General features: G+C 31.3%; 1 protein-coding gene across 5 annotated transcripts in view; it reads left to right on the top strand.

Annotated features, from left to right (window-relative positions):
- Positions 1 to 13,593, top strand: part of LOC134695455 (solute carrier family 15 member 1-like) — a 43,128-nt gene extending 29,535 nt beyond the window's left edge. For 4 of the 5 annotated variants that reach the window (XM_063556706.1, XM_063556709.1, XM_063556705.1 and 1 more), the window contains 2 exons: positions 675 to 782; positions 1,183 to 4,885. In XM_063556706.1, the coding sequence (XP_063412776.1) occupies positions 675 to 782; positions 1,183 to 1,356 (282 nt within the window). In that variant the 3' untranslated portion in view covers positions 1,357 to 4,885. Of the gene's footprint in view, positions 1 to 674; positions 783 to 1,182; positions 4,886 to 9,547; positions 9,656 to 13,411 lie in introns of those variants that run through there. The other variant, XM_063556707.1, reaches the window with a different exon arrangement.
- The last annotated feature ends 951 nt before the right edge of the window (positions 13,594 to 14,544 follow it).

Raw genomic sequence — 14,544 nt, 5'->3', positions numbered from 1 at the left:
AAATATTTATTGTGATTTTTCTTGATTTGTGCCACTTTTCTTAAACTTCAGTAGAAGATACTGTATACAGCAATATTTATAACTAATGACATCATTAATTTGTCTGCCTTCTATGTATCAGATCAATATTATTTTTATATTGATATAAGAAGATGTGGTATGAGAGCCAAATAGACAACTTTCCATCCAAGTCACAATTTATAAAAATTGACCATTATAGGTCATAATACGATCTTCAACACAGAGCCAAGGCTCACACTGAACAACAAGTTATAAAGGGCATACAAAAAATAATAGTGTAAAACCTTACAAATGGGTAAACCAACTGTCTAATCTATATTAAAAAACAAGAAACGTGAAACACTTATGAACCACATAAACAGACAACAACCACTGAACATCAGTATAAGGACAGGTGCACTATGATTATATTAATGTTTATCTAAGAATTTTGAATCACATAAAAATGATTTGATATGGAGTAGATGTGTTTGAATCAGTAGGTCAACAGCATCCAAAATAAATATATACATGTATCTATATCACCTTTGATGCTGAATAACCACAGAAACCACTTTTTTCTAGAAATAGATTCTGTTTAAATTATCAAGAAAACACTTATACTCTGTTGAAACTGCTTAATTGTTTTAATGTAGTTTTTCTTTTGTTTACAGGCACCAAAGTCCATGAAATCCTTTATTCAGGCAGCCTTTCTAATGACCTCTGCCTTTGGCAATTTGATTGTTGCAATAATATCTGAAAGCCGAATATTTTCTAATCAGGTAAGATATAAAAAGGAAGATGTGGTATGAAGATAATACTTGTACAATTTTTCATTACAACTGTATAACTGAAAATAGAGAAATACTTTTGGCAGAGTTAATCCTTGATTTAACAATTCTAGAAAAATGATATTTTTGTAATCATTTAATGACATCAAGTTCTGATTTTAAATTTTGATTTTAATGGTAATATGAAATTTATAAAGGTTGCCTCACATCAGTCTCAGGCTCTATCGGCCAATAATATATTTTTCATACACAAAACAAAGTTTTGAGGATTTAAAGAATAAATTTCCTTTCCTAATCAACGGTGCCTTTCATGATATTTGTTTATTTTATTTTGTTAATGAGATATTTTTATTGTATTATGTTTCTGACATTAGATTATTGTATTTTACAGGCTGTGGAGTTTTTCTTCTATGCAGTGATTATGTTAATAGACATTATGATATTCATGGTGATTGCTTATTTCTATGAGTATGTCAGGGTAACAGAAGAAGCTACCATACATACAGAAGATACGTCAGGACTTATAGACAATTTAGAAATGGAAGATAATTATAAAAATAAGTAATGCAATAATCTGACAACTTGTTATAAGAATAATTCCTTTGTTTATGTCTTCTGTCTCTCTCAAAGAGTAGTATGATAAACATATTTTTATTAAAAAATAAAATCATAAATCAAAGTTTATGTTTTAGATTATTCTTTTCTGATGTTGATAAAGTTATCTGATATTGTACTGTGTTTTTATATATAGACTACTGCAAATTGCAATTAATTTTTTCTTTGTTTAAAATTTATGTGTGTTCATAACTTTAGATTTGGTGCTAAGCCAGGCGAATTGTAAAATTAATACTAACCAATGCCAAACATAGTTATACTGTTTATTTGTTACCAATGTATTTGTGGATGACAGGTTTTAATTGTGAGATTATTTACTGTTTTATTACTGTTAATTTAGAAATAATTGCAATTTTTTTATTATTGCAAAGAATGTGACAGGGTCCAATTATCTAAACTTGCAATTAGAAATTATTTATATTTGTTTTATAAGTTAATATTTTATTCTAATTTAACATTGTATATGACTACATCAACCTGATGTTTACATGTTGTGATTTACCGTTACACAATATATCTTTCTTTTTTTGTGTCATTTGGGTTTTTGTCTTATTGACATATATCCCATATCTTGTGATGAATAATGTTAGCATTGGATGATCTGATAAAATACATCCTGTTTTTTATAAATTTGGTGGCCAAAAACGAGAAGAGAATAACAATGCATAATAAAAAAATATTAACAGTTGGACTCCAAACAATTTAATCGCCTCTAATTAGGTCAAGACATTGGTTACGTGATAAAAGTTCAGAGTCTATGATGACAAAATGGCAATAATAATGCACGCAATAATTATATACCGGTAGTAGTTATTATTTGATGACTTGTTTGTGACTTCATCAACATGATTTTACTTATTCTGATTAATCATCTTTTTGTTATTGTGTCATTTGGGTTTTTGTTTTATTGACTATATCCCACATCTTGTAATGAATGATGTTAGCACTGGATTATCCGATGAGATTTATCATTTGACATGAAATAATGGGACAAAGAAATTACTGAATAGAGAATGGAAATGCATTTCAGCTTGATCCACATTGCAAAATAGTAACTGATAAACATACAAAATACTTTTAAATCATTCTATTTCAGTATTTTGTAATCTCTATTTAGATAATGTTATGTTAAACCTCAATGCAATGGCATGGATTTGCACAGTTTTCCATACTGTTTTGTGGTAAAAATGACTTATGTTTATCTTTATAGCTTGTTAAGAATGGGATAAAAGACAAACAACAAACATACCAGTACATTATAACATATACTGTAAATGCAGAAATTATTGCAAGGTTTTTATTATTGCTAATAATGCGACAGAGTTGTAAACGCAATAATTACAACTCGCATTTGGTTATGTTTTCTCTGAATTAAGCAAGATTTTTCTCAAAATCGTAAAAATTAAATTCGCATTTAAGTTTAAAATGACAAAATCCAATAATAAATTCACGCAATAATTTCTGAATTTACAGTAGCATGTTTTGATAACCAAATCTCCCACCAAATAAATCAAAATATGGAAGTTAATGTGTCTTCCAATGTGTGGTTACTAAGGACCTACAATGTATTTAGTTATATAGATCTGGTCTCCTGTCATTTGCTTTGATCACATATTTAGTTTAAATCTACAAAATGGAATAGAGTTTGTTATTTTTATATTTTATTTGTATATGTAAAATATGGTGTAGGGATCAGTAAATATATAAGTATTAGTTTGTAATTTTTCTACACGATAGATTAAACTTTCAAAGGAAACCATGAAAATCTAAAGAATTAAAAACTGTTGAATGTATGTCAACAAAATCAATCCTCAATTTTCATCAAAATTGAAAAAATAGGGAATTAAAATTTATGTTATACCTGTAATTCATAATTGTATGAAAGAGTTTATTTCCCTTGAAATTTTGCATTACTTCAACTACAATATGCAGAAATGAATCTAAATGATTTCAAAACTACTTGAATGTTAATGAATCTGAATAAGAAGAATTTTCTTTTATGGTTCAAAGGAATTTATAATTTTTTATTTACCCTTTTGAGAAAATAGATACATTTGTAGGTTGTAAATGGTTTGTTATTTTTCTGTTATTTTTTTTCATTTCATCCCTGATTTTTTTGTTCAAGTTTGCAAATTTTATGTCAGATATAGTTAATATAGTATACCTCATTGTAAAGCTTGAATGTGTTTTTTTAAAGATATTTTTTTTGATAATGCTACTTTATAATGTCTACATTGTAATGCCTACAATGTCTGGGTTTACATAAGGTTTAGATTATACAGATACTTCAAAGGCGGATCCAGGGGGGGAAAAGTTCGGATCCAGGGGAGGAAAAGTTCTGGATCCACCACTGTGACAATTTATACATTATTAAAATGACAGGGTATAAGATAGAATTTATTGGTGCATAATATAATATCAAAAGCTGAATTCCTTTGTTTTTATTTGTTGGTCTTTTTACGTGATACATGTACTTGTATTTTTATGAAAAGCACAGCAAGAAGAAAAATTCTTTTTTTAGCCATTTGTATAAAATCTTTTTTTATTGTACAAAATTATTCACATTTTTCATGGTTCTTTTTATTTTCACATGCTGATTTTGTTCTTGTAATCTTGAAATTCTACCAATAAGATGATCAGATGATGAAAGAATCCAAAGGATAAGATAAAATGTATCCTATTATTTAATTAAACATTACATTTAGTGATTACTTGTGAAAATAAGAGAATGGATAACTGAAATATTTACATATTTTAAGAAAGCTATATCATTTCCAGAAAACTATTAATACAGATAGTTTTAAAATTTACATTTAAATCTAGGATATATATATATTTTTTTTAATAACCAGTAATTAATTGATTAATACTTTTTTTCAGTTACAAATGCTTATAGAATGTGATCTTTTATTGTAGATTTTGAGCAAAATCTAAACATTCCTAAAGAGGAATGGTTTTACCATGAGTACTGCATATGCAGATATTAAATTTATGAGATCTGATAGCTTTTGTCTGATAAACTCATCATAGATTCCAGGACTAAATTTTGTATATCTGCCAGACATGTGTTTCGTCTACAAAAGACTCATCAGTGATGCTCGAATCAAATAGTTGAATAGGCTAAATAAAGTAAGAGTAATTCTATTTTTTTTCATATATAAAAGTTAGTTGATATTATATTTGTTATGTGTTAAGTTTTTTAAATGATTTCATGTTATTATTTCAATATTTTTCTATATTGAGTATGCTATTCCAAGCTTGTTATCATGGTGGAAATTTACAGTACATATTTTATTTATATTTAGTTTAGTTACGGAATTTTTCCAGGTAATCTGGTTCCTCCTAAGAAAATTATGTGTTTTTACTTTTTTTTTCATCATGAGTTTTTTTTGTTGAGATCTTGAAATCCTACAAAAGATGAAATCAGTACCAGGCTGCTGTCAATATTTGATCTTCATTATTAAAAACTTCTAAGTGAAGCTGTGTTGTTATTCATTTAAAATAAAAGTAAAAGTTGGGTATAGGCAAATGAGACAGCAACCCAACAACAATATTAACCAAAAATCCTTAAGACGTCTTCAATAACATGTAGGTTTTCAATACAATATACCACGATCTTAATCCTTCCAAGTCTATCAATTAATATACCTTTTTATGATAAATCATCATTAAACTTGTTAAAAGAATAATATTATATCTTGCATTCACTTTTATCAGACTTATGGCTTGACCTCTATAGGTTTATCAGTTGTTGAATACAATATGGTTTCCTCTAGGAAACTTCCGTTTCAGAATTCAAATGTCAACCTGAAATGCTGTCAAAACAGTGATGACTTAATTAGGGACTTTCTGACTGATTTTTCCTCAGAGTTCTGTACTTTTGTGATTTTAACTTTTTAATTGTGTATTCAATGAAAGCATAATCTATTTGATTAATAGGGTCAAACTGAGGTTATTGATCAAGGTCTGACTTATTAACATGATGGACTGAATGGTTTTGTCAATATTTATCTAACTCTATAGGACAACCATCTTTCACCTTCCAAACAAGGCCATGTTCTTATTTTAATAGAGCAAGGGTATACAATTACAATGTCATGTATTTTGATCAATGCCCGAGATCAAAATGGATGTTTTTTGTTGGTTTGACACCTCCAGGACATAAAATAAATTCAATCGGTTTACATGTTTCTTGTCATTTTTAGCTCATAAGTCTAATAAAACTTTTCTGCTTCTGTCATTGTCTGTTAAATTATACAAAAAACTTCTTATCTGAAACTACTGGACCACCTTTATCATACTTTACCACCATCATCAATCTAGGATATCTGTGTTTATTTACAAAGCCAGCCAACCAAGATGGCTGACGTGGCTAAATATAGGACATAGGGTTAAAATGCAAATTTTGTCTATTATTTTGAAAATCGTTAAGAAGACATGCATTTTTCTGTTATAGTTGTTAGAATGTCACTCTCTACAGGAGTGATTGGCCTAACAAGAAATATTTTCTGGGTACAGATTGCATGAAATGCAATAAACCCTATGGTTCTGACTTGATATTTAAATCTTCGAGGTTTCATCACTACATTTCAGATATTCAAAATATAGTGCATTGATCAATATTTACATCCTATAATTAACAATTCAAGAAATTTATCAATGAAACATATGCTCAGATTTTCAAGTTACAAAATGATGTTTGTCAGTGGTTGTTGTTTGTTAATGTAATACATATTTGGATTTTGTTCCTTTTTTGTACATGAATTAGGCCATTAGTTTTTTAGTTTGAGGTTTTTTTACATTGTCATTTCTGTGCATTTTAAAGTTGACTATGCGGTACGGGATTTGCCGTATAGTGACCTATAGTTGTTAATTTCTGTGTCATTCGGTCTCTTGTGGAGAGATGTCTTAATGGCAATCATACCACATCTTCTTTTTTAGATTTATACCTATCAAGAAAACTACATAACTTGTGCAAGGTGCAAAAATTTAATATTACTGTTCTTAAAATATAGATCTTCCTTTGTCCACTATTGTAGTTGAATCAACTGCAAACATTACTTTATACAATATTAAATTTATTTTTACTTCCCACTGATAAACATTAAAGCAATCGTTACCCTTCAGTGCCTACAGGGGTGCACACACACTAATGAATGGAAAGAGATAAACATCAAGCATTCTGAGGCTGTGTATATTGTATGGCAATACATAGTCCCCTACAGGTTAAAAAATCATTTTATTATAGTTACAATAATAGAGCATGCAAACAAAGAGTTTAAATGCCTTGCATGCAAACTTTGTTTGGTTGTTTGTTCAGGCATCGTTATTAAGATTGACAACTAAATTCAATGGAGAGGCGGAGTAACAGTTTGTTTACTATATAAAAAAAGAGTTGATTGGACAATGGATATTATATTGGAAACAATTTTGAAATTCATTGACCAATCAAACCTTTGTGTAAAGTAAATAGACTGTCATTGTAATTAAGATTGACACCTACCCGTTGAATTTAGTTGTCAATCTTAATTAAAATGCTTGAGCAAACGGCAACCGGCCTTTTGCGCCAATTACTGTTTTTCAGGGGTATCATTTGCGCCAAATTTTATTTTCCAAATGAATCAATTGCGCCAATATTCGGAACTCATTTGCGCCAATTTACCTGTACACATATCTATCATAAATATTTAATGATTGATATATATTTTTTCTTATTTTTGGCTTTAAAAGTATCATATGTTTGGAGATATTTAACCATGCATATGAGCATCTGAAGAAATTTATATCATAGAATAAGACAAAATAAATCTTCACTTAAGTTTTGAATGCATTATTACATTAGACAGTCAATGTGCAGAGAGGGAATACAACTTATTGCTTTGCTGAATATTTAATAAAGATACGCGAATAGAGAGTACAAAAGAAGCTTTTGCTAATTATGTTTAAGACACCATGATATGTTGATGATACAGTGCCTTGTTTCTACCATGCGTATGGGCTTTTTATTATTATTCACCCTTCAATGTTTGTGTTTTGGGGCAATAAAGTGAAGTAACAAGCTACTAAATACATTAAATAGAGGAGTACCCATGCAGCAGCAGTAAGAAGAAGATCTTGTTTCAGAAAAGGACACATTTGTCGTGTAAACTGCCGGTTCCAAGTACGAATAAAGAAGAAGGGAAGTCATTTTTCTTCTAATTGGCGGAATCGTATGTTTTATTTTTGGCGCAAATGATACCATGTAGTTTTAAATCAGGTGGCGCAAACGTAGCATCGGAGAAAACAAGTTGTGGCGCAAAAGGACGCATTTTTGGCGCAAACGGATCTCTCCCGAGCAAACAACCAAACAAAGCTGGAAAACAAGGCATTTAAACAATTGTTTGCATGCTTTAATATTTTAACTGTAAAACAAAATTCTATCTTGATCTACAACTTGTCATGGTTTAAAATATTTTACGAATATCAAGTCAATATCTTCAAGCATTTAAAAAAAAGTATGGAAAACTGATTATTTTGATGAACACAAATCAAACTTGATCTGTAACTTGTGATAAAACTATATGCCAATTATCAAATCAATATCTTTCAATGATGACAAAAAAGAGAGCGTAAAACTATGTTTTAGTTAATTTTCCAAGTCAAGGACCATAAATCTGCACAAAATCATCAGACTGGAACACAATTTCAACTTGATCTGTAACATGTCAAGATAAAGTAATACGCCAAATATCAAATCAAATCAATATCTTAAAGCATGAACAAAAAAGTGTGAAAAACATATTTGCCAGACTGACGGTTTGTCAAGAATTCTATTATTGTCTCAATGTTGGAGAGTGTCCGTTGTTGATTATGCACATAAGACCATGGTGAGCGACACATGATCGTAAGAGCATCTAGTGTAACTACGAAATAGTCAGTACTGTGACATTTTGGTTCGTAAAATCAGTAGGGAAATGTGCCTTTGACCTAAGACTAGCTTCTGTATTTCGGAATTATTATTATTTGGTCTGAAACTTTATCATTCTTGTTAGTTAATAATTTAATATTACAGTATTCCAACTGAGTCTGGAATTTCACCAGACTGGCAGTGTCTAATATTCGTTATGAGACTTCTGGATTTGTGATTTCATTTGCCACTTTTTTAAACTTTCTTTGAAGATAAGGTCAAATTAACAATACTTAAGTCAGAAAGCTTTTAGTTTTTGTTGATTGCTGTTGTTCATAAATGTTTCTTGTTTATTAAGTGATGTCATTCCAGCGATATTTTTCAACATTGTCATTAAGCGGTAGGTTTGGCTAGCAACTAAACCATTATTTATCTTAAAATGTCCTGTATCGAGTCAGGAATATGGCAGTTGTTATCAAATAGTTCGTTTATATGCGTGTTGGTGTTTGTTTCTGTTGTTCCTTTGTTTTACTCTTACAGTTGTGTGTTCCCACGGTTTTTTGGGTTGTAACCCAGATATAATTTCTCTCAATCGATTTATGACTTGTGAACACCGGTACACTATTGTTGTCTTTATTATATATATTAGACCTTTGGTTTTCCTTTTTGAATTGTTTTACACTAGTCATGTTTGGGCCCATTATAACTTGCTGTTCGATGTTAGCCAAGGTCGTAATTTAATAGCATCTGGTGCAAGAAAATTGGTACCGTTAATTTTATTAATACCTTTTACACATTGTTTCTTTGATGTAGAGTTATCTCATTTCCTTTTTATGACAAACTACTAGTACATCATTAATTAGTTTACCTACAGTGTATGAGATAATTGCGCTCTCTAGTTTATCTACATTGTATGAGATAATTGCGCTCTCTAGTTTACCTACAGTGTATGAGATAATTGCGCTCTCTAGTTTACCTACAGTGTATGAGATAATTGCCTCTCTCTATTTGATTATATTAACATTTCATCTTTAAGACTAGAATGCAATGTGATTTAGAGAAGTGATAAATGAATCAATGAACCAAAAGCATCCAAAATAGATATCTAAATATATCTAAAGTGTCTATGAGGCCGAGTTACCACAGAAACAACACAACCTTTCTATATAGTTTCTTTAAATTTTGAAAGCAACTTCTATACTCTGCCTAAACTGGCCGTGGGTCATTTTTAGTGTAGTTTTTCTTTTGTTTACAGGCACCGAAATCCATGAAAGCTTTTATCCAGGCAGCTTTTCTAATGAACCAAGCCTTTGGTAATTTGATAGTTGCAATAATAACTGAAATGCAATTATTTTCTAATCAGGTGAGATAGTACTCTTACAATTGCACTGTTTCACAAAAATATTTATACATCAAACCCAAAACTGAAAATTAAAAGCTCTGATTCCTTTCAAGGATTTGGCTATACTTTTTGGACCTTTTGGATTATAACTCTTCATCTTTATATATTTTACCAGAAGTTACGAGGAAGGCTAAACAAACGTATGTGTTGTCATAGATCAGACATTAACCTCAATGCTAACGACATTATATACCAGCATTTCATTTAGCCCGATCATTCCATCGTTTCTATGACAGTTCGCATTATCGAAAAGATATACCATAGCTCTAACAATCCTAATCTTTCAACGACTCTCCGTAGACAAAAAGAAGACTACTGGATTAGACTGGGAACTGCAACACCGTATGGCTGCAATGACAAAATTGATGGTATAGGTATTCTATCTAGTCCTTCGTGTAACTCGGTGAATGTGATGAATATTTTCAACTCGACTCCTCGACGTAGACGCAGTCATGGTCATCGTCATTATACATCACCTTCTCTGCATGATGTCTCTATTAATGACTTGCTGCCATTCATACAAAAGCCGTTAGGTATTCATCACATTCGCACGAAACTTTATTCATTACCCCTTTCAAAATTTCATTCTCTGTTCAATTTATGTTTGGAATCCACTGTTACAAACCCTCATTCAAACCAATACAAACTTCAAGCTATAATTTCGGATATTGCAAGTCACAGACTTTTCAAGCCAGTTCGCTTTGGAAAAGATGAAAAAGAGAAAAGATCTTTTCTAAATCTTTCCTTTGCCAACAAAGGTCTCGATGGCGTCAACCTAGGCAATATCCTTCATCATAAATTAGTTCAATCGAAAATACCTCCTTATTTCAAAGACCAGTATGTACCAATAATTTCTTATACCTATACCAAACCTATTGCAACTAAAATTTTCAATTACAAACGCGTTTTGCAGGATCTCGATATTGAAAACTTCAAGTCTAAACCTCCTGATTGCACTTGTGCTAGTTCCCAATTCACATATAATCCTGCTGGCCACGTTATTACCGGTGACCTTAACATTGTTAATAACACTTCTCTACGAAATGTGTTATCGAAAGGTCCGAAATATCGTGAGCCTAAATCCATCAATTGGAAATACAACTTTAAAATTTTGATGGATTCAGTCAAGGATTATGCCAGGCAATGGGCTAAGCACGAAAAGGAAGACGTAGACACTCTATCCGGATGGATTAAGGCAGTGAGGTCGTTAATACAAATCGGAATTGAGAAACTGAATGGGTCCATCAATGCCCATGATACGTCAATCTTCAAAGATCCATATGTTGCTAAACACCTATCCGACCTGGATGATAAATATGTTGTTGTCCCCGCAGACAAAGCCCCAAATAACATCGTTTTTGTCTGTAAACGTCATTACATTAATTGCTTGATAAACGAATTAGGTATAGACAATTCACTTGGAAACTCAACATATACCCTCACGACACTTACCAAAGAGGAAATCCTGGATACTAGTAATCATAGGTCTGTTCTTTGTTCCTTTGATATTTCAACCAAAGATGAAGAACTGGATTTTCCATCACTGTATTGGATACCTAAACTACATAAGTGTCCTTACAAACAACAGTATATTGCTGGGTCCTCCAAGTGCTCCACGAAACCTCTTTCTAAATTATTAACATCTAATTTTTTATCAGCAATCAAAGACGGGCTTCAAAGTTATTGTGAAACTGCCTATTCTAGAGGTGGCGTGAATCATATGTGGATACTTAAAAATTCCAAAGATCTTTTAGAGTACATACAATCTAACTCTCTTTCATCTTGTAACAGTATTAAAACATTTGAATTTTCGACTCTTTACACAAGAATTCCACATTCCAAACTAAAAGACAAATTGAAAGAGTTGGTATTACTTTGGTTCATAAAAAGAATGGCCAACGTAGATACAAGTATCTTGTCTTAGGGAGGGATAAATCCTACTTTGTAAAGAATCACTCTGATTCAAACAAAAAATTCTCTGAAACCGATATTATCAAGATGCTTGATTTCTTGATTGACAACATATTTGTTACGTTCGAAGTACGTGTTTTTCAACAGACTGTCGGCATCCCAATGGGAACAAACTGTGCCCCTCTACTTGCCAACTTGTTTCTTTATTATTATGAGGCTGACTTCATGCAGGAACTTCTTAGGAAGAAAGATAAGAAGTTAGCAATATCCTTTAACTCTACTTTCCACTATAAAGATGACGTTCTTTCACCAAACAATTGAAAACTTGTTGACTATGTGGAACGCATTTATCCCATCGAATTGGAGATAAAGGATACTACAGATACAGTTAAGTCGGCTTCATATCTTGACTTACATCTAGACATTGACAATGAGGGTAGGTTGAAAACAAAACTTTACGACAAAAGGGATGATTTCAGCTTTCCAATTGTGAACTTTCCATTTCTAAGTAGCAACATTCCAGCAGCACCTGCATACGGGTATATATCTCCCAATTGATACGATATTCCCGTGCTTGCATTTCCTATCATGATCTTCTGGATAGAGGGTTACTGCTCACAAGGAAGCTATTAAACCAAGAGTTCCAAATGGTTGAAATCATCCCTTCGTATATTTTACGGACGCCATCACGAGTTGGTTGACCGTTATGGAATAACCGTTTCACAAATGACTATTTACCGGATTTGTAATCACACAAGCAACACGACAGGTGCCACATGTGGAGCAGGATCTGCTTACCCTTCCGGAGCACCTGAGATCACCCCTAGTTTTTGGTGGGGTTCGTGTTGTTTATTTTTTAGTTTTCTATGTTGTGTCATGTGTACTATTGTTTTTTCTGTTTGTCTTTTTCATTTTTAGCCATGGCGTTGTCAGTTTGTTTTAGATTTATGAGTTTGACTGTCCCTTTGGTATCTTTCGTCCCTTTTTTATGATAAACTTTGGATTTCAAATATTTTGGCCACGAGCATCACTGAAAATACATGTATTGTCGAAATGCGCATCTGGTGCAAGAAAATTGGTACCATTAATTTTATTAAGCTTCAGGTGCCCATTTTTCAAAAGTGTTATATTTGTCCTTAGTTTTATATGAGATCTAGATCTTATTTTTAGTTTTGATTTCATGGTGATATGAAATTATGGTTCCCACACATATGTCACAGGCTTTACACGCCAATAAAAAATGTAGCATAACAAAACTTTTAGGATATAAACAATGAAGCATAAAAAAAAATTAGGATATGAAAGATGTAGCATAACCAAGTCATGTTGCACGTCATTGTATCTGTTGTTTCGTTTTTTCCCTCTTTTAATTGATGGGTTTCCCTTTTGTTATCTCTCAATCGATTTATGACTTTTGAACAGCGGTATACTTCTTCTGCCTTCATTCAGGATATGAAAAAGGAAGCATAACAAAACTTTATGGATATGAAAAATGTAGCATAATAAAATTTGAAAATATGAAAAAGCCGGGCAACATAACAACATATTAGAATATGAAAAGGTAGCATATCAAAACTTGGAGAATATGAAAAATGTAGCAAAAAAAACTTTTAGAATTTGAAAAATGTAGCATAACAAACTTGAACAGCGGTTAAATTTAGTATATGAAAAATTACATTTCCTTTCACATTCATTGGTGACTATAATGACGTCATCAGTTTATTGTTTCATTGGTGACTATAATGACGTCATCAGTTTATTGTTTCATTGGTGACTATAATGACATCAGTTTATTGTATTTTGTAGGCTGTTGAGTTTTTCTTCTTTGCAGTGATTATGTTAGTAGACATTCTTTTATTTATGGTCATTGCTAATTTCTATGAGTATGTGAGGGTAACAGAAGAAGCTACTAAACATGCTGAAGATACGTCAGGACTTATAGACAATTTAGAAATGGAAGATAATTAAAAGAATAAGTAATGCAATGATCCGACAACTTATAATAAAAATATTTTTTTGGAATATGTTTTCTGTCCCTTTTTACTACAACTGTATAAGAATACACTTATAAGTTTTAAACTTAAGAAAAGACTGTTTTGGCTTACTCTTTTTATGTGTTTATGAGGTATCTGGGATTTTTGTTTTTTTTTCATATGTGCTACTGCAATTGTTTACACTGTTTGATTTTTAGCGTGTGTTTAACTTTGGTTCCAAAAATACTATACTGCCAAACATAAGAACGAATTGATGTATATATTGTTATCAATGAATTTCAAAGCTTGTGCGTGGCAGAGTTCGATGAAGAGATTCATTTATAGTTTTTATTAGTTATTTATTTTATAACAGAGTACAAATCTTTTATTGTTTAAATCTACCTTATGTTTACATGTTTCATTTTACCATACAGAGGTCTTTTTGTTTTATTGTCCGTGTATTCTTTCTTATTGATATATGTGATGAGTATTGTGATTAATATATCAGGCTTATTTTAGATAGCTAGCCTCCCAAAAAAGTATTTGGATGAGTTTAATGAGTATGGAGTAACAGAGCATGATAATCATTCAAATATTAACACATGGAGCACAGCAAATTCAGAAAGTATTGCGAGGTTTTTATTAACACTAATAATGCGACCTGGTGATTATTGCAATGATAAGAACTTATATCCTAATATCACTGATATATATATCTATGTAGACAAGAAGGTGTGGTGTGAGTGCAAACGAGACAACGCTTCATTCAAGTCACAATTTGTAAAATTTAACCATTATAGATCAACATGGAGCCTTGGCTGACTCTGAAAAGCAAGCTATGACGAAAAAGGGCCCACAAATGACTAGTATAAAACTAAACAGGAAAACCAACAGTCTAATTCAAATGAAAAACGAGAAACAATTCGATTTTCAAGAAATCGCTATAGTTATCTTGGATGTTTGTCT

Source organism: Mytilus trossulus, chromosome 13 (genome assembly GCF_036588685.1).
Source record: "Mytilus trossulus isolate FHL-02 chromosome 13, PNRI_Mtr1.1.1.hap1, whole genome shotgun sequence".
NCBI lineage: Eukaryota > Metazoa > Mollusca > Bivalvia > Mytilida > Mytilidae > Mytilus > Mytilus trossulus.
Note: the sequence above shows the minus strand (reverse complement) of the source record. Positions and strands in the feature narration are given on the sequence as shown.